The sequence below is a fragment of the Vicugna pacos genome, chromosome 16 (assembly GCF_048564905.1).
Source record: "Vicugna pacos chromosome 16, VicPac4, whole genome shotgun sequence".
In the NCBI taxonomy this organism is placed as follows: Eukaryota; Metazoa; Chordata; class Mammalia; order Artiodactyla; family Camelidae; genus Vicugna; species Vicugna pacos.
Genome location: NC_133002.1, coordinates 33,476,244 through 33,496,316, shown reverse-complemented (window position 1 = coordinate 33,496,316; position 20,073 = coordinate 33,476,244). Strand labels below are relative to the sequence as shown.

General features: G+C 39.7%; 1 protein-coding gene across 1 annotated transcript; it reads right to left on the bottom strand.

Moving 5' to 3' along the window:
- Positions 1–638: 638 nt before the first annotated feature.
- SMARCE1 (SWI/SNF related BAF chromatin remodeling complex subunit E1) lies at positions 639–19,460 on the bottom strand. The gene is made up of 11 exons (XM_006214281.4): positions 19,228–19,460; positions 17,196–17,247; positions 16,977–17,020; positions 13,882–13,986; positions 8,774–8,854; positions 7,824–7,955; positions 7,387–7,558; positions 4,311–4,483; positions 3,686–3,787; positions 2,845–3,055; positions 639–912 (listed from the first exon to the last, which is right to left on the bottom strand). Exons 2-11 carry the CDS (start codon positions 17,200–17,202, stop codon positions 704–706), a joined length of 1,236 nt encoding a protein of 411 aa, XP_006214343.1. The 5' UTR covers positions 17,203–17,247; positions 19,228–19,460; the 3' UTR covers positions 639–703.
- Between the last annotated feature and the right edge of the window lie 613 nt (positions 19,461–20,073).

Here is a 20,073-nt window from a genome sequence, read left to right as displayed (position 1 = left end):
CTGTACAGTAAGGATGAATTCGCCAGAACATATCCAATATTAATTATAACAAAAGGCAGTACAGATAAGCGTTTATGTGCCATGTTCACTATAAGGACTATTTCACAAGCCAGTACCTACTCTAACTACAGAGACTATTTCTGGATCAATACAATCCAAGTGTAGTTGAAGGTACACTCTCAGCACTTTAACACAACTCTTGGTATCTGACATTGAATGAAAATAAAAAGGGTTAAGTGAACAACAGATACTCACACACGATTATGCTTTCAAGAAGCTACTCTTCGTGGAAGTGAACAGGGAGGGGGACCTTCAGGGAGCGCTGATGGGGACTGGGAAGGTTTAAAGCTATGGCTTTGGTAAGCACCCGAGTGAGCTGTAGGAAGGCATTTGTAAGAGTAGATTCTGCAGCATCAAAGGATAATTCTCTAAAAGAGGTGGGCATCTTCTCAATTAATTTAAACTGTGCGGCTTTCAGCAGTTGACGGTTAGAAACAAGATCCAAAGAAAGGAACCATCTTCACAACCGCTTAAGAAAGGTGACTGTGCCATTGGGCTCATGATGCTAAATGGTCCAAAAGCCTTTGGTGGTGTGATATGGACAAGAAAAATATTAATACACAAACCACATAACGCCATTAAAACTCAAAAAACATTTTTTCATTTTAAAAAAGTATTTAGAACACATAAAACAAGGCAACATCTATTCCTTCTTCTCGTCTTCTGGCGCGGGGTCCGTCGGGGGCTCCTCCACTGTCGCGCTGTTGCTCTCTGAGCCAGTGTTGCTGTCACTGGTCCCTTCCTCTGCCATACTGTCCACCCCCTCCTGCCCGCTCTCCTTGTCCTCAGGAGTAGACGTGCCCTCTTCACCGTTCTGCTGGCTTTCCGTCGTTTCCTCCAGGTGTGTCTCCTCTGTAATCACACATTTGTCACGGTGAGTTCCAGGGAAAAATGTACTCTTTCACTTATGCTCAGTCTAGAGCTGTGCTGTCTGGCGAGGTGGCCACTCACCACATCTGGCTATTAGGCACCTGAAAGGAGCTAGTGTGACCGAGGACCTCTGAGCATGTTTCAAACAATTTGGGATTTGGGGAAAAAAGAAAAAAATCTACTTTTTAACAGTAAATTTATGAAATCTAAATACTGATCAAACACTTCTATGGAAAATATAGCTTCCAAATTTAGATGTGCTATAATAAAAACACACATCAAATCTTGAAGACATTAAAATCAATTTCAGTTGTTTTGCTTTACTTCTAAAAGATGTCGTCAGGAGGAAATCTATAACCACACAGTGACATATTTGGTTTCTCCTGGATGATGCTGTTGTGAGGTGCTCTGGATTTAACGAGGGAGGAAGCAGGTGTGGAAATGATATTAGGCTGATGTTTAAGGTGCTCTGTTAAAAGTCATGCTGGGCTGTTTTCCGTAAGAACTTAAGAGCATGAGGTTTTCACTCTAATAGTCTTAGACAATTTTCTTCAGTTTTTTTTTCCTTAAGCTAAAAGAATAAAACTTCAGTAAAGACCTGTAGGCACGCTCTATTTTCACAGATGACAAAACGGAGGCAGAGAACTGAGTGTTCTAGTTGCAGGATGAGCAAAGAACCATACTCTAATTCTCAAGCTCTTGCTTTGACCACAAAACGTGTTCATGCTCCAAATTTGTTCAGATAAAAAACAAGTTCACGCAAAACAGAAAAAGGCTCAGATAATGAAACTTAAAATCTGACTATCTGAAATGTTAATCTGCTGAATTAAATTTTGTAGAAATATCTGGTAAAGAACATTATATTCCATTTCATGCTTTCCAGGTGTCAAATGGGAAGCTGTCAGTTGAGCACCAAGTATGACTATGGTCCCTCCCATTTCTTGCAATGATGGTCCCAGGAACCTTCGGTTGTGTTTCCCGTACTTTCAGCTCAGTCCTGTTTATTACACAGTGCCCGGTGCAGGGTCAAAACAGTACCAGAAGGTAGGGTGAACCCAAAATTTCATGCAATAATCGATTTAATCAGTACTTCATGTAAGCGTTACATGTTATCTTTTGCTTTGAGGAATGCTTTTAATCAGGAAAAATCATTAGACCCAGAAGTAGGATTTTTCTAGGATGGGGTCAACCAACACTTCCTGTGAAGGCTAGAGCGTAAGTCTTGGAGGTTTTGTGGGTCAGGCCGTTTCTGTTGCAACTGTTCAACTTTAGTACTAAATCAGGTGGCAGGCAGGATTTGGCCTGCAGGTTTTATCTGCCCAGCCCTGTTCTAGGACACCACAGACGACTGATCTTGAACGATCTTGTTTAAACGATTTTAGCAGTAAAGGTTAAAATACTGAGTGCCAATACCATGTCAAATCCAATAATAAGGACTTGATGGGCATTCTTAAAAATTTATCCTTTGGAACTCACTCTTGGAGGCAGGTGCTAGAACACTTACAAATGAGGAACTGAGATTAAATAAGTTACCCAAAGTCATAGTGCTAGCAAGTGGCAAAGAAGTGTGAGACCCACGTCTGTCTGGCTCCTTAACCAGCATCCTTAACCATGAAACCATTACACTTTACATTCCCAGCCAGAGAATGACATGACTCAATCTGGACAAATAACCAAGACCTCAAACAGCAAGACTAAAGACAACACACCACTGCTGTTTTGTACCAATAGTATTTTCAGTGAATCCACTGTAAGAGATTAAGATCTGGAAAGAAATGGGTAGCTCACATGGAGAATAACTCAAGAGGCAAGACTAACAGAGTGACTTCGGAAAAGCACTGAGGAAGGAAAAGCCAGATTAAAGACAGCTGTAAAACCCTGGACATTCGCGACCGCTGTCGGCTGGCAGGTTACCTGTCTCCATGGGAATGCTCTCGTCCTCCTTCTTCTCTTCCGGCTTACTGGCCGCCTGCTCGTCCGCGGGGACAATGCCGCTCTGGCTGCGTTCAGCTTGCTCTGCTGCCTCCCTCTCCCTTTCCTCCTGCCTTTTGCGAGCCTGCTCCTCGGCCTGAGCAATTTCAGCTGCGATTTTTTCCATATCCACTTCTACTTTCAGGCCACACAGCTAGTAGTCGGGAAACAAAAACCAGAAAAATTCTCTTAGGAGTGTGCTTTTCTTACAATCTCTGAATCAAGAGAAGTTATTTCTAAAGTGAGTTTTCTTGGCTACGAACTAAAGACATATATATGGCAGAAAAAAATGTGGTTCTAGGTCTTCTCTGAAACGCCTGTGTCTACAGGAAACTTTGCTCTAGCAGCCACAGGGTATCACAGAGTAGCTGGCGAGGTGGAGCTCAAAGTACTGCATCACGTACAGAGCTTCTGTTTCATGTTTCAGGCTGCCGAACACTGGGTTTACTTGTTTCAATATAAAGTGCCAACTGTGAACTACAACTAATGAAGACATCTGATGAATAAATTGCAAAAAAGTGAAAATAATTCATGATTGCCTGAGAGTTTAAATGAAAACATCAGAGGGTTCTAGAATCTAAGGCCTAGTACATATGTGTATACTACATATTTCTAACCTATTGTATTTCTGCCAGAAAATGTAAATTGTTTTATAAAGCAGAGCTCTTACCGGTTATAGCCAAAGTGAACAACATTCCACAAAAACACTATTTTGGAAAAAAGAATGAGAAGAAAAGGTAACAGACACAGTGATAAAAGTACAGCTAACACATTAAATTGATACCCTTTTAAGTTCGTTGTTAAATGAATCTGTACTTTCCAGGAATTTCCTCTTCTTTTCCTGGTGTCGCTCCTCTATTTGAAGAAGTTCAGCTTCTAGTTTTCTCTGTAAAACATATGATCAGGATGTTTAACTACTGAATTGTTTTCTCTACAGTAAATGTCAAATTCAAACACCGAAAATGTCTCACTTTTTAGTGCTCCACACAGTCTTAGTTTGTCAAATGTTTTGAATTTTTATTTATTACATAATGTGTCTAGCTAAGATTTTAAAAATGTAAAATGCAGCATAGAAGAATGACTGATTAGTAAGTATACGTTGAAGAACAGTTTCAGGCCTCAGCAGTTTCTTCAGGAACACATATTTAATATACCAGTAATGGCTGACAGGATGTCTCAAAATTCTTAACAGATCTACTTTCCATCAAAAGGCTCTAGGTAACAGTTTTGATGAGAAACTTATTAAACCTCTGGGAAAGGTCTACTCTGTCAAGCCTCTTCCCTGAATCAGGAACAGGTCAGACTGAACATAAATATTTAGCAGGCACACTGATGCATGGTATAGAATCAGGTCACCTGGCTCCTGTGCATGGGCCCATTTTATTAGAACAAATGTTTTGGGACTTTACCTGATGAACCATTAAGGACTGGACCTGTCGTTTGAGGACCTGCATTCTAGCTGTTGTGACGACTGACCGGACGTCCGGCACCACACTCTCACTAAGGATTTCACTGATGAGGCGGTGGTTTCTCTGGAAACGGGCGGTGGCTGTATGCTTCATTGAAAAGCCATCATCATAATCTGGAATAAAGAAGATGATCTGGAAATCAGGTCACCAATAACCACAATCAGGGGAGTGTAACAATGTCAACACTTAATTACTGAGGAGCCACGGCCCTCACTGGTTTGATGGGCATCAGGGAAGCGCCGGGGCCATCATTTGATAAAAACCCTATGGAGGATACGTGCTCACTGGACAAGGTATTGGTTTCTCTCACAAATTCTTTAAGTGATGATGTGTATCTGACAAGATCTGGTTGAAACACGAGTGAGATATAACCATTTGTCTCTGGGCTAGGAGTCACTGTGAAGGCCACATGTGAGAGCAAGACGGAGATTCTGCCAAATGTTTCACTCTCTGGGCGGTAACTTAAGGCTTTTACAGCGGATGATACACAGGAACTGGGCAGTGGTCTTTGTCATTGTAGCACTTTAATGTTAAAGTAGTGAAAATGTCCACTGCAGAGAAGACGTTCTCTCTACAATATTCAGGTTCCCAGATGGGCATATACATTTTACGAGATTAAAAAACCACTAAGGCCTTAAAAATGTTTAATTCTAAATTTCACTTCTCATTTTTATGAACACATATATACATTAGTCATCAGCGCATGAAGGTATTACATGTTGTTTTCATCCACTCAAGTTCGCATACATGTACTATGGCTCTGGTGTATAAGCGTGTATTTAATAGCGATCACAAGCTTTCCTTAATCTCAACCTTTGCTCTGTCACCACCAGTTTTTGACATTTGCTAACAACCTGTACTATTATTGACTTAATATTTTTATTTAAATTGACTCACTTAAAAAAAAAAAGAGCTTCCTCTTAAGCAATACATATAAAAACAGAAGTTCCTCTCTGAACCACCTAATAACCTTAGTGTCCCATCAGAGGGGAGGGACCACACCTTAGGAAACTCTACTACAAAGGCCCAAATTGTGCTGTGGTGTCACAGTTCAGTACCTCCCTTATTATTTGGTACTGTAGTTCCACACCGCTGTGAGCTGTTGTACAAATTACTTTTTGTTTCCTCTCAAGTAATTTCTTTAGGATATATACTTCTGAAATTAGAAATATTGGAATAAAAGATACCATTAAAAAGACTGTGAGCTTTTTTCTCTTTAAGTAAGAGTCTTTCATGTTTATACTTAAGATTAGCTGTGGTACATCTGTGCGACCTCCATCTATTAGGTTATATTCTTTGTTGTTTTTTTCTTTCATTTACATGTCCCCAATGTTGACCACTGGTAGGGGAAATAAAATCTTAGCAACTTGGGCCTGTCTTTCTTTGCACCTTGGTTGTCTATAATATTTTTGAGGGTGGCTTACATTTTCTAACTCACCACGTGTTTACTTAACCTCATGGATATTCTCTCTGAAGAATAAAGCTTTCACTGTCTCAGTGTAGGTAACTGCGTATGTCCTGTAGGTCGTTCAACAGTCTTCTCTGTTAAAGAAGTCAGCAGCCGCTGACCTCACAGACACGCTGCCCTTCTCTTGGTTTTATGTACATCTCCACCTCCCACGTCTTCCTCTTTCTATTCAGTTCTGAGGGATGAAGTCCAAGGTTTGAAGTCATTCTTATCCTGGCACCTTAAATTATGACCTGTCCTTTCTTACTGGCAGCTATAAGATCCTATCTTAAACTTGAAAAACACAGTGGGCAGAAGCTTGAGAAACAGAGAAAAGGATTCTCTTTTGAAGACTGTTCCTGAGTGTGTCTTCAGTCCTTCCCAGCGTTCATGCTGTCACCTCTCACCCGGTGAGAACTGTCACTCCTGTCTACGTTACGGTGTCTATGTTTCTAGCTTCTGTTTTGACTTATTACTGACCCCCATCCTTCCAATACCTGTAGACTGGATCTTCTTCTGTTTTTTAGCTCTGTATGTCTCGCCTTAGCTGTCCAATTTGAGCAATTAAAAGCCTGCATATGCTGCTGTGTCTTTAGCACTGCTGATCCTGCTTAACATGCTGTACTGTTTCTGCTCCCTATATTTATTTTGAATTTATGAGAATATTTATCAATATCTCAGTCTACTCTTTTAAAAAATCATTTTTGTTTTTCTCTCCTTTTAAGTTTATCAGTTTATTCATGTCTTTAGGTGCTATTATTGCTTCTTAAAGGTATCCTCTTTAAAGTTCTTTCAGCTTTCTTTGTTACTACTACTTTAAAATGGGATCTAAAATTATTTTGATGTTTTTCTTTCTTGTAGCTAGACCTTCCAACCTCTTCCACATCACAGCAGCACACAGAGAAAATATTATTTGCATAACATCCTTGCTATGTGGATGACTGTACTGACAGCTAGAGGTAGCTAGCTCTGAAGCTCCCTACAACTTCGGGCCCTACTTGGCTGCAGTGAACCAGAGGTGCAAAACCACGCCTGGAAACTCTTCATGGAATGCCCATTAGGAAGCTCTGCTGGGTGTGCGTGTGGCTATAATGTGTATGTGCGCAGCCTCGTAAGTGTTATCACAAGCTGTATTTCTAAGTTCCAGTTGGCTTTCTGAATTAACTAGAATAGAAAGTTCATAATGCCTCTTTCCCACTCATTAACTTTCTCCCTTAGGAGACTTTGATTCAGCCAATTTAGGGATCCAATAAGAGAGCAGAATATAACTTGAAGGCATTTAGCTTTTTAATAGCAGCTGAAGCAATATTCTGTCACTAAAAAACTTTCATGTGTTCTGAGTACAAAGATTCTAATAAACAATACATAGTTTTTGCTATTTTCTGCACTAAAAAGGGTACTTCTTTTCCTTGTGGGAAACTCACATACAAATCTTAATCAAAACAACTATTCAAAATACTGAAATGACACTTTTGTTTTCCATTTAGAATAGGAAGTAAGACTTAAAGAGATTCCTCATATTTTAATTCTCAGAGAAAGCATAACCAAAACCCCATTTTTTGTTTTTACCATCTGGATCTTCAGCAGGCTGAATGCTCATGTAAGGTTCTCCTTTCTCCATGCGAGACTGTCTCTGTCGACTTTCTTCCTCTAAAGCAGCTTCTGCACGGCTTTTTGCATTTATGTAAGCAAGGTATGCGGGGGAATTATGATAGGCCTTCATAGATTCATTGTACTCTATCTGAAATTCAAGTATTTTTCAGTTTTAGAGTTAACGTTTTGCAGATTACAATGAACACTTTTTTTTATCTCATTTGAGTATCAAAAGGTATCATAATTATCTCCTTTTTACAGACAAGGAACTTGAAGGCTAGAGGAATTAAGTGACCTGACCCAAGCAGACGAAGCCTCAGCTGTCTGATTAGATCTTATGTTTCTTTTATACATAATAAGCAAATGTTGATGGATTTTACATTGCACCCATCCCACTACAGTCCCCATTCTACCTTTTCTGCTTCGTATTCGTTTAAATATTCCTGTTTTTCTTCATCAGTGAGATCTCGCCACATGCCACCAATAATCTTGCCAATCTCCCACAACTTTAGGTCAGGGTTGGAAGCCTTTACTTGGTCCCAGACCTTAAAAAGGAAACAGTTGAAATTTCAGGACTGATGCCTAAAAATACAGACCTTTAATAACAACTTTTTAATATAGAAATCTTTCATTATCAGCAAAGGCAGAGGGAATAGTACCAACTCCCTATGTTCTCAGCAGCCTGCTGCAACAATTATCCCAAGTCCCCCACTGGCTTACTTTAAGGTTAGATCTCAGAAATCTCCAATCACTGGAGACACTCAATAACAGTCTATGTTTTTCTAAACATTCATGAGAATTTTGAAGGAATGTGGTCACTTTGTATCATGTAATACACCGTATTGTCAAATATATACATGATTAAGATAAAAAAATTTTAAATTCCTAAATAGCGGTGAAAATAGCTAAATGCTCTTGTCTTTAATAAATATTATCAGCTGTACTAGTTACTTTAAGAGTAATGTATGTTCATCACCAAGTAACCACTGTCTTCTAAGTTTTTTCCCCCTTCAAACTAACATGCAGTTGCTATTATTTTAATAAAAACAAGATACTAATACACGTAGTCTTGCATCCCTTTTTTTCACTTAACATTTTCCTCATGTTATTAAATATTCTCCAAAAGACTACATAATATTGGCTACATAACTTAAGGTCTTAAGTATTTTAACTATTTAGTCTTGTTCTCATTGCATTTTAGTTCTGGAATTCTGAAATCAGAACTAATTTTTTTAAAAACTGTAATTCTTTATCTGTTCCTCTGACTATGCACAAAAAGGCTGGCTACGCCACTGTGAAATGTGATGTAGAGCAAAGAGCAAAGACGGCAGTCCTCACTCCTTCCTGGCTCCTGGGCACCTACCTTTCTGCTGTACCTCATGTAGGGCATCAGCGGCTTATCTGGTGGCTTTGGGGGTTTTGGAATCGTAATACCAGAGGACGCCTACAAAAGAGTTAAATAGATTCATTACTCAGTTGCAGGAAGTTCACCAGCAAACTGAAAAGAGAGTCCCTTAAAAAAATTCTAATGCGCCTTTCTTCTACTCGTCCATGGATACAAGATTCTTATATTTTCTCCACTGAAAATAGCTATCACTGCAAATTCAGAAATGTTCACATCAAAAGGAAATAAAGAAAATGACTTTAAGTACATAATTTTTTTTAATATGTTACTTAGCAGTTTATTGCCACTGCTTTGACAACCTGGCTGTAAGAACAAATAAAATATTACACAGTAATCCATACATCAGAAATAAATGGTTATATATCAGATGTCCCACATTTAGGACACTATCTGGCATCCTTTTATTTAGCTTAATTTACCATTACACATACAGTCAACACTTGATTATCTCACCAGAAGCTGGACCCCTTCAGCACTTACCATACCTCACACTGCCTACAGGAAACTGTTTACTATCTGTACAATTTCAGGAACACACCCCTACATAAACAACAACCACCACCACAAGACCTGCTTCCTAGGTTCAAAAATGAAAAACCTTCTTATCACCTTTATTCTGACTAGAGATTTTATTTTTGTTAGAGTTCTGTGCCCATAGCTAGTGGTTTTTTTTAAATAAAGGAGTTCAGGAAGTGTGATCTGAAGTCCTGACTTTTTCGCCCTTAGTCTGAATCACTGTAGGAGCAAACACATTTACCAGAAACAGAGAAGTGACAGAAACAGGGCCTGATGAAGTTATTTTTGAGGCCTTATGTCAAGGAACTCCATTTAATTTAAAAAATGCTGGTTTTGTGGGGAAGACATAGAGGGAAAGGAAAAGGAAAACAGAAAAAAGGAGGAGACTGAAAAGCAGTTTTTAAAAAGGTAAAGAAAAAAGTGGGCTAGAGAAAGAAAAAAAAAGAAAGGAAGAGAAAGATGAGAAGCTGGTTCTTTCTGTGGGTTAACTTGAGCCACCAGACAGCTTTAGTGAGCACCCCAAACATCTCCCCCACCAGGAGTGCCTACTCCTGAACTTCATCTCACCTCTACACACATGGCTGCACGTGATCAAGGACCTCGAATCAAATCACGGCTGAATCATATTTGCTTTCCCCAGATTTCTGGGAGACTCCTGATAACTGATTCTCCTTGCCAGGCTGGGGGAAGAAGTGCTGGCTTCACTCTAATTATTCAAAGACAGGAATCAGCAAACCCTTATAAGAAAACTAACTTTGTTCCCTTGCCCTTATGTTGCTGTTGTGATAAAACCAGAGGGAAGCTCCTCTATTCTGGGCTGAGACCTTAACCGTAACCTAATTTTCCATCCAAGGGCTCAGGGAATAGCATGTCTGTGTCCATTTCACTGCTTTCAAACAACAATGCTGCCTCTTCCTATAAGGGTGGTCTTCCTCTACCTCTATGTATTTGTCAATAACTGTTTCTTCTTTCTTATGTGAAAATATTTCACCTTTGAAGCAGTATTTCCTCTGTCTACTCCTCCCATATATTCTTACCACACCCCATGCTGATGCCTATGTAGACAGATCCTGTTTTCAGCCAGCAGTGGGCAATGGGGTGAGGTGAGCCACGGAGGATGGAAACTAAACAGTGGTGGTAGGAAGAGCCAGAAAGAGAAGATCTGTCTCAGTTCTTCGAGGGGAGGTGGAAGAGGATTTCTGCAAGCTAACCTTATGTCTTACGGATTCAGAACAAGAAACAGAAAAGTCTGATTCTTCATCCATAAAGTTATTAGAAAGTATTTCCAACTTATATCCAACACAAACCACCAGAATTTCATGAAGTGAGTTACAAATAAAGTTGGAATTATGCCAGTAACCAAAAGGGATACCAATGTTAACAATTTTTTTAAAAGAGAGGTAGAGAATTCTAAAATGTCTATGCTTTAATATGTTAAATTAAAACAGTTTAAAAACATATTATAGTAGTATTTGATCTTTGATATTTTTCAAGGAACTGCATTTTGTAACAATGAATTTGCTTATTTCTCTTCTTTTCTCCCAAAGGAAGGTACCCAAATCATCTACACGCAGAGGCCATATTTTCATTACATTGACTAGTTCATTTTACAAGTGCAAACCAAACCAAACCAAATCCAAAACAGTAAGAACAAAGTTAAATTCTAGATGGTTTTTAGGATATTAATGGTTTATATGATTAAACATCCCTAATTTATTAACCATCTCAAACAGACATCTTTCTACAACGTCTCAAACATCTCCCTACGCTTTAACAACAACAACAAAAAGCAGTTTGCACTGCACACACTTAGAACCACTGCTGTGTTATAATCCTCTGGGTTCAGGGGTGGAAAACTGTTGGTCCCTTTATTAAGTGGCCCCGCGGTCATGCTTTTGGACACCACGTTTTCCGTTTTAGCTGTTTCTTTCCTTGCTGCTATTAGGAAACCTACCTCGAGCAGCAATTGTACCTCTTTCCAATTTTCTGCTTCCAACTGGCAATGAGTTGGGGGAAAACCAGTAACTATGCAGGTTAAAACTGTGCTTACAAGAAGAGTAAGATTCTGGGGAATCTTCCATGAATAAAGCCCATGATTTTCTGAAATTTTGGCTACTCAAGAGTTTTTGTTGTTGTTTCTTTTCAATTTTCAGCTGTTTCTCTGGCAGGATCTTACTTTTCCTTTTGGGATGGAACCTCCATTAAAGTGCAGAAACAAGCTGTTTTAACATTTTGTCTCAAACTGTTTTCACACCTGTGCTTAAGAGAATGTCAATTATCATCTGCTGAGAAACTGACTAGAGTGCATTCCATCTCATAGCTCCTACCATAAGCACTCCAAAAAGCTTCAACTTGCTATGTAAAGTGTTAGACTGTCTGAAAACTGATCCAGTGCACCGGAGTCATCAGGAAAGCCAGGCATTCTGGGAGACGCTACAGGAAGCTACTTCATAGGGTGTCACTGAATCATTTCTTCAAACCAACGACTGAAGGTGATTTGCAAACAGTAATACCAAAGAGGAGCCAAAAAACCAAAACCAACAACCTCTCAACATCCCCCCACCCCACAGAATTGGGGTCATCTTAAAAAATTTTACATAGGTCAAAATCAGACCTACTGAGTCCTAACCGAGCTTATGTTAACATACACACATACATAAAAGTAGTGCAAAACTTCAGATACAACTAATTTTCCTAGAGGATGATTCAATGACCTGAGACGTCACTAAAAGTTGAAGAGGCTGGGATTAACACAAGCTACAAGCCTCCACATTTTCTAGGTCCCTCAGCTTAAGTCTACAGAGCACTTTGATTACACTTTAGTCTGGTGCTGAGAGGACAACACTACAAAGAAAACAACCATTAAGAACCATGACACCAACTTTTCCATGCCCGACAACCTTCCCATACTAAATTACCCCGAAGCTAGTGCCAACCCCAATGCTGGCTTCTAATACCCCAAGAAGGAATATGGAGAAACGTAACTGGCTCAGGCCCCAAGATAGTAACTACACTTTCCTTTTCCCAGTTAAGTCTCCACCGAATGATCTCACTGTATTAACAAAGGAGTCCCAAAGATATACCCAAATGAAGAACAAAATGCTTACAGAAACTGAAACAAATGATTCTAATATTAGTTACCACCATTTCTTTTCCATTAACATAGATAATCAAGAGCTGACTGTATAGAGCTATTAAAATGTAATCTTTCTTTTGTTTACTGCCATTGAATAATTTCCTGTATTAACACGAATGATCCAAAATCGATTCTCCTTCTTCTTTAAATTAAATGTTCTTTATCATTTGGTAACTTTGCCACCTGTCACACTTGTGAAACAACACATTCAGGCCAGGGAAAAACAAGTACCAGTGCACATAAAAATTGTATGCATTTCACAATGCATACATACACACACCTAATCAGAATTCTTTTCAGATACCATGAAATATGCATGGCACATAAAACTTGATATGCTTATGAAGTACAAATTATGCAGAAACAATGAAAAATTTGGACAAACGAAACCTATCAAGCTAAGCAATGTGCTTACCAAGATAGACATACAGTTTGATAGTTACAAGCTTTCTGCACTAGCTTGACTACAGGGTGAGAGGGCTTTTTTGAAGTCACACTAACTGAATTATTTATGAATACAGCAAACAAAACCTTGTATTAATAACTTTACAGCCATTCTGGGTTGTATAAATTCTCACCAATACCATACTCCAATGTATGTAGGTATTTGACTTTTGGATTTATTATTTATTTTTGGTAAGTCATTTTTACAGTTATTTGTCCCAAACTTCCTTAAATGGAATTTAAGATGATTGTAAAATAAAGTCTGGAGTACATCATCCAATTTTGGTATTTTAGGCTATCATTTAAATGAAACAGCCTAAGTTTCAGAAATTACATCCTTTACCTTCATCCTTCATGGATTATAAATGCACTTCCAGCTGTAGATATTTATAGTCTAGTAATTCAAATTAATTTCATCCCATTTTTGTTCTGCAATTCTTTGAAGTGACATAAAAATTTTTTTTTTTAAACTGGAGAGAAGTGAATCTCAGAAGGTCAACAGTTAAATCCAAAAGACAAATAATTATGTGCAGCAATTCAAACCGGTAGGGGAGTCAAAAAAAAGCCAGGTCTACAAACCCAGCCTTTATTAAGAAACTAGGTTTGAGCCCAATGCCAATTACTTTAAATGAAAGATGCTCTTCATCAAAAAAGGGCATCTTAACCACAGGAAATTCGAGGTTTGTCTACATATCATATAAACGTTAGGTGCCCAAGGCTGTATCTCTACCAACCACCAAACAGAATCAATTTTTCTTTTCTTCTATATACATATCCAGATCTCACTATTCTTTTTTGTTGTTGTTTTTCATGTAAGATTGTACAATGAATATTTAAAATAGTCTAATAGCCAGGTTAAAAAAATTTTTTTTTCAGTGGCTGTGCTGATGATTCAAAAGGCCCTAACTCTGAAGGCATTTCTGGTCAATTCCAGTTGTTTGCCGGATGCTGTAATAGTTGATTCTCCTACCGTGACCCGGCTGTTGGTGCCCGGGTTCCCTCCCAGCCTGTAGTTGTTGTAGGCGAGATGACTGTATGGATTGTATCCCACAAACCCTGGTGTGCTGGGCATTTGCTGATGGAAACAAATGAGACAAAAACACGAATGAGAAATGAGCTCAAACGAGGAAAACACAGAAATGAAAAATGATCTGCATATGGCATGCAAAAGCAACCTGAATTTAAACAAGCAATGATGTGTTGTAATTGTTCTTTTTTTTTCACTGAAAAACCAGTCTGCAAGTGGTTTTTTTTTTCTTTCCTTTCTGTCTCTTTGCAGGGGCCAGTGATGTTTGTATGAGTGTGAAGTGTGTGCTTGTCTTTTGGAATAAGCAATGCACTGAAGTGTCTCAAACATTCAGGATTCCTCTATGGTCAATAGTATGATACAACTTGGTGATTAATGTCTGAGATAAGAAAGCTTGAAATGTGATAAACTACAAGTCTGAAAACACTTTACATGCAAAACAAAACATGATTTGTTTGACAGTTATATGAATACCACCAATGTGTTTATCTACCAAAAGCAAAAACAAGAAATGGGTCGCTTTCAAGACAGCTTTAAGTCGTTTTATATAGTGCGAGAAATGAGAAGAGGTTCAAATCAGGAAGCCAGAAGTTGTCAATAGAAAGGAACATATGTGAGATTCAATGGATGTCACATACATGATTTCAAAACAAAGACTTGTAAGAAATGCATGGACTTCATTTTGGGGGTACTGTCTGATCTTTTGAACCCAGTCATTTTGTTATAGGCCTTCTCTTCCATCTCTTCTTTGATCCATCTTCCAAAGGTCAATCATGGACAATTCCTGCATTTAGTTTTAATGTGAACTACTTTTCTGGTAGATAGACTTGAACTTTCCTTTCTCATCTAGTTTCCTAACAGCTCTAGCTCTTTCAAACCACAACTGCTTATTGCAGCAACAGAATTGTTAGCTTTTGTAAACTGTGTGTTGATGTGATCACAAATGGGCTCTTACATAGCAGTGCCCTTCGTGGTTAATAAAATGACATCCAATGTTCATGAGAATCAAGGTATAATGCATAAAAAGGATGTAGCAAAGAGAGACCCAAAGTAGGGTATTTCACCTAATAAAACTCAATCAAAACAAGTGACAGTAATTTCATTTTAACATGCAATTAACCATATCAGTGCTGAACAGTATAATGCATCCCAACTAAGCTATAGTTGTTATAAACACAACTTTCTAAAACATGCCATTGCACATATCCTTAGTGTCCGAAAGACATTCAAGCAGATAATACATTTGATATTCTTTAGAAGAGAACACTGATCAGTTTCTAGTCTATGTAGTTATAGAAGACGCAAATCAAGCATATTTAAGTAGGCAAAACACAGATGAGGTATCAAAGGCACAAAAGAAGTGTATGTTACTTGGAGTGGTACATTTGGGTGGTGGTGGGTGGAGGTGGTGGTGATGGTGGAGGTGGTGGTGGTGGTGGTGGTGGTAGAAGTAATGGAAAAAAAAAAAAAGGAAGGATAACTCATTTAATATCCATTCTGCTGGATGTCCTAACCCCTAGTCTTCTGTATTTTATGTGTAAATGTGAAATTATCATGGTACAGAAGTATGACTAAACAAAGGTAAAAATATCCCTTTCTACATTTAAGAAGCCATAGGGTTGGTTTTTGAGCTATTTTTACTATCTCGAAAAAATCAAGTTTGTCTTCAAGATCTTATACACTGTCAGAGGTAGCATTTGCAACAAAGTGACACCTTCAAAGGTTGCATAAACAATGAGAATCACTGTTCAACATTATGAGGCAATAATGTAAGAAAATTAAGGAAGGGAGCTTAGGAAAAAAAATTGAAACTAAAAGGTTACAATTATACCATTTCCAAAAATGAAGTACATAGTTAGCTCTTTGAGGTCAGAAATCTCAACTGTTCAACTCCACCTGTATAGCCACCAGCAGAGTGCCAAGGAGATGGTCATAAGAAATGTTCTTTGATTTAAGAAAGAAAACAAACCAAACACAGGACTTTAAGATCTACTGGAAGTAACTTTATAAAGACTGTATGTTATACAAATTGAGCTGAGAACATGTGATACAGTATCTCTTTTTAAAAGCATCTTACTAATTTTAATCAAACTGCTGATACACGTAACTAAAACATACATCTGAGGGTTAGTAAATAAAAGTAGTCATCTAGTGGAAAAAACAAAATTACACAAGGACCCTAATTAGTAAGCTAGCCAGAAGTTTAGGGGTAGGGGGTATGGTAGGAGGGCTAAAAGCTTTAGTTAAAGAACTTCTTTTGTAGGATATGGTCAATGTTAACAGTGTTTTGTTTTCCGTTTTTAAATAAAAAAACAAGGAATCCATTTCAGCAAGGCCTGAACAGTTACTGTTAAATCTGTTTGTGGATTAGATAATTATTTTACATGCTGACCAAGCTGGGCCAGAGCTTGCTAGGTGAAAAACTAGTTCACAACTATTATTTAGACACTTTGAAACTTAAAACTTCTGAAACCAATAAAACATTATTATTGTTACTTTGAAATCAATAAAATATTATTTATGCAGTAAAATTCAATAGCAGGATCTGACCCACAGATAATGAAATCCTCACTTGAACAGCTTGAAAAATAAAGATTTACAATAAGTGTTACTATAGAACTGGAAGCTTTAAGGTTTGATTTAACATGAAAATTATATATAGACAAGGAGAGAAAAATGTAACCAGTTGAAGGTTAGGTTTAATAATAATAAATGCCAAAACCAGCATTTATTCCTTATTAACTTTCCAGACTCTTAATAGAGATTAACAAGAAAGAAGTGTTAAACTTGTCACTTATTCCCAATTAAAAAAAAGAACTGAGCATAAGAGGTTGGCATTTCAGGAGTATGTTGCTTTAAATGTTGGGGTTGGTTCAAGGTAAGATGCAGAGTTATTTTATTTAGCAGGAAGTGCTGTTTTTTAGCTGAATTTTTCATCCTGTTGCTGTGATGACTGAGTGACTGTCACTGGAAGACATCTGGGTTTTTGTATCAAGGCCAGACTTGGCTATTACATTAACAAGAAAATTAAAACTTACTGTTGCAGGAGCTGGGGTGGGAGGTGGGGCATAAGATGGTCTTTCTGTTTGAAAGAAAATAAATAACTTCTTGTAAACAACTGAGATATAATACTATGCAACAAAACTACCAATGGTCCTGTTTTGAAGAAAAAAAATGAGAGTATTTTGGAATTCCCACTTGCTAGGGCATTAGTCTCTTATTAATATAGATTGATAAATATAAAAAATGAAACTTACTTGACATTTTGGAAGATTAAGTTCTCAGTTCCTTAAGAATGAATCTGAGACACTAAAATAAAAAAAGAAAAAAAAAGAAAAAAAAAGATAATCAAAACTCAGCAAGCATAAAAGAATGTTTTCCTAAAGAATAGGGTAGTTTACTTGGTATTTCTTAGTAAAATTACATTATGTTCTAGTAATCAAGCCTTTTAAAAAGTTTACTAGTTCTTTAGGTCATTTGGTTGATCAAAATAAAACAACTGAAACAAATTGCTGGGGATATTAAAGTAATATTAGACTTGTACTTGCAAGGTTTTATTCTTTGTTTTGTTTTTATGATACTGAGCCACCTCTTGTATGTCAAACATTTTGCTGATGCCATTTAAACAGATTGATAAAAATATGACAATAGAATGTGATATGTTATCAGGGCCTACCGCAACAAGGCGTACCAGATACTGACAGCTCCCTGATTAGCCACATCGCTACCTTCCTTTTAGGATAACAACTTCTATGAAAATGGAGCAGCATTTTATTCCAGGAGGCAGTGCAAAAGATAACTGGTGTGATAATGACCTTTACATTCTCTTTATGACTGCTGGGAACCAATTTTGAGAGTCTACCTGAAACTCTTATTAACTCTTCTCAGCCCATTTCAAAACACAACATCTCCGTGGAGCGTTCTTGACAAATTAGCCGTGCAGAATTAATTGTTTCCTCATCTATACTCCCATCCAATTTACATAGCATCGTATTATACCTGTTACTATGAGTAGATTGAGAGCTGCTTGGGAACAGGGACCATCTAAGTCATTACTGCAGTCCCAGTACCTAGCTCAATTCTTAATACATTGTCTTAGTATTACTAGCTCACGACTCGACCAGACACGTGAGCTAGTTCCCTAAATCAATATACATCACACACAGTGCGTACAAAGAGAAAAACATTCATTTTTAGAAAAAAGGCAGTAACTTCTATGATTACTGGAGCACTTTCATCCAATATTATGAGAAACAAACATGATTTTTTTCTTGCTTTCATTCTGCATTTTAAAGGAATTTCTGGAGCATTAGGAATAAGAAGCCTGTTATGCAAACAGTTTATTTTTTTCAATGGCCCAACCTGGGTCTCCCCCTCTCTCCTTAAGGAACAGGCACAAAACTAGCTGAATCTGGTGCAGATTTCCTGCCTTCTCACATTCAGGTAGGCTGTCAACATTCAGTAGGCCTTGCTGTGGGGAGCCCTGACAATAACATTTACAAGTTCCCTGGCACATCACACTTCATTGTTAATACTTTAAAATTACTGATCTCCTTTGCTATACTATAAATTCTAAGAGTAAGAGTGAGCTTGTTAACATCTGTCCACCACCGGATCCATCCCCGGTGCCTGGCATCGAATCGTGGAGAAGTATTTGTTCAATACATTATACGGGACGGACTTATTACTTATACCATCTGGTTTAATAGTCACAGCTACCAACAAGAAGTGTACTGCAATTTCCATTTTACAGAGGAAAAAAGGGAGTCTCGGCGAGTTTAAGTAACTTGTCTAAAGACACACAGCCAGGAAGTGCCAGAGTGGGGTTTCAAACCCAGGCCAAACTGTTCCGAGCTTTCGCTCTGCACCCTAAGCCACACCGTGAGTCGCTGCCTGAACCACGGGGAAACCACCTTCCGGGGGTGGGGGGGGGGGGACCAGGGGCTTGGCTTGTACCCCGGGGCTTCCTCGGAGGTCGTTTCCTTTAGGTTTGCTGAGAAGGATGCACTTTACCAGTAACTCTGCTAAAGAGGGTATGCAGAAGTGCTCTGAGCAATCTCGCAGGGTTGGTGGACGGGGCACCTCTGGCTGCCAAGGAGGAGCCCCAGATGGGACTCCCTCCCCACCCTCGCTCCGCTAGGCCTCAGAGAGGCCGCAACCGGCCCCCGGCTCTGGCCCCACGGCCGAGCCCGAACCCCAGCAACCCCCGGGAACTCGGGGTCCGGCCAAGCCGGGACACCACGCCTCGCTACCCTCCCGACCCAGTCGGGCCCAGTCGGAAACACTCACCCGCGGGCAGAAAAAGCGCCCGCAGCTCCGGCCTCGCTTCCCTTTGTCCCGCGCACGCCCCGCCCCTCGCGTCCGGAGCTTCCGCACTCGCACTTTCCACACTCTTCTTAATTCCTTTCCAGGCCCCACCCGACCCTCTTTAGAAAGATAAACCTTCTAGTGAGGACGCGGTAGTGCCGATTACGGGCAAGGATTTTTTTTCAGACCCCATACGTCTCTCCAAACTCCCCGAATTTGGGTATTTTGCCAGCCGGGTGCCGATTCGTCACAGCGGAGAGGGCGGAGGTGGCCCGACCGAGGGGTAGGCCCCGGACTCCGCGGCCGTGAGGAGCAGGAGCGGCGACGGGTGACGCGGCGGGAGGTGCGAAGCTGCGCCGAGGGGAGGTGGGAGTGCGGCCTCGGCTTCCCCGCGCGGGGCCGGAAGGCGGCGGGAAGCGCGCCCGGCCGCGAGCCCCGGAACCACTGTGGCCGCGCGGGACGCGCGCCACCCGGGCCAGGCTCGGGCCGCACACGCCCCCGCGAGTTTTTTTTTTTTTTTCGCTTGTTCCCTTCCGGTCTCTTTCTTTCCTCTTTTCTCTGGCAGCTGGAGCGTATGCTTCAGCAGAGGATGGCGGCGGCCAGCGCCCGGTTCTCCGAGTTTCGGTCCCTAGGCGCGCCTCACCCGGCTTCCTGCCCTAACGGCCCGGCAGAAGCCCTGGCGAAAGCAACACGGACTTTTTCAGTTTTCCGAAGCGCGAGGCTCGTGTTATTGCTGCAGGTTTTTGAGCCAAGGCCCGGAGATGTTAACCCCCTCGTCCCAGGTTGTGTGTCTTAGAAACGAGGGGCCGGGGTCTCAGTCCCAGCGCG

What these genes read in the sequence shown, in the direction of transcription:
- SMARCE1 (XM_006214281.4), bottom strand. An exon ending in CCACCCCAGCTCCTGCAACA is followed by an intron (nt 13,987 to 16,976) that starts GTAAGTTTTAAT and finishes TGTTTCCATCAG; the next exon opens with CAAATGCCCAGCACACCAGG. An exon ending in ACATGAGGTACAGCAGAAAG is followed by an intron (nt 7,956 to 8,773) that starts GTAGGTGCCCAG and finishes TTCCTTTTTAAG; the next exon opens with GTCTGGGACCAAGTAAAGGC.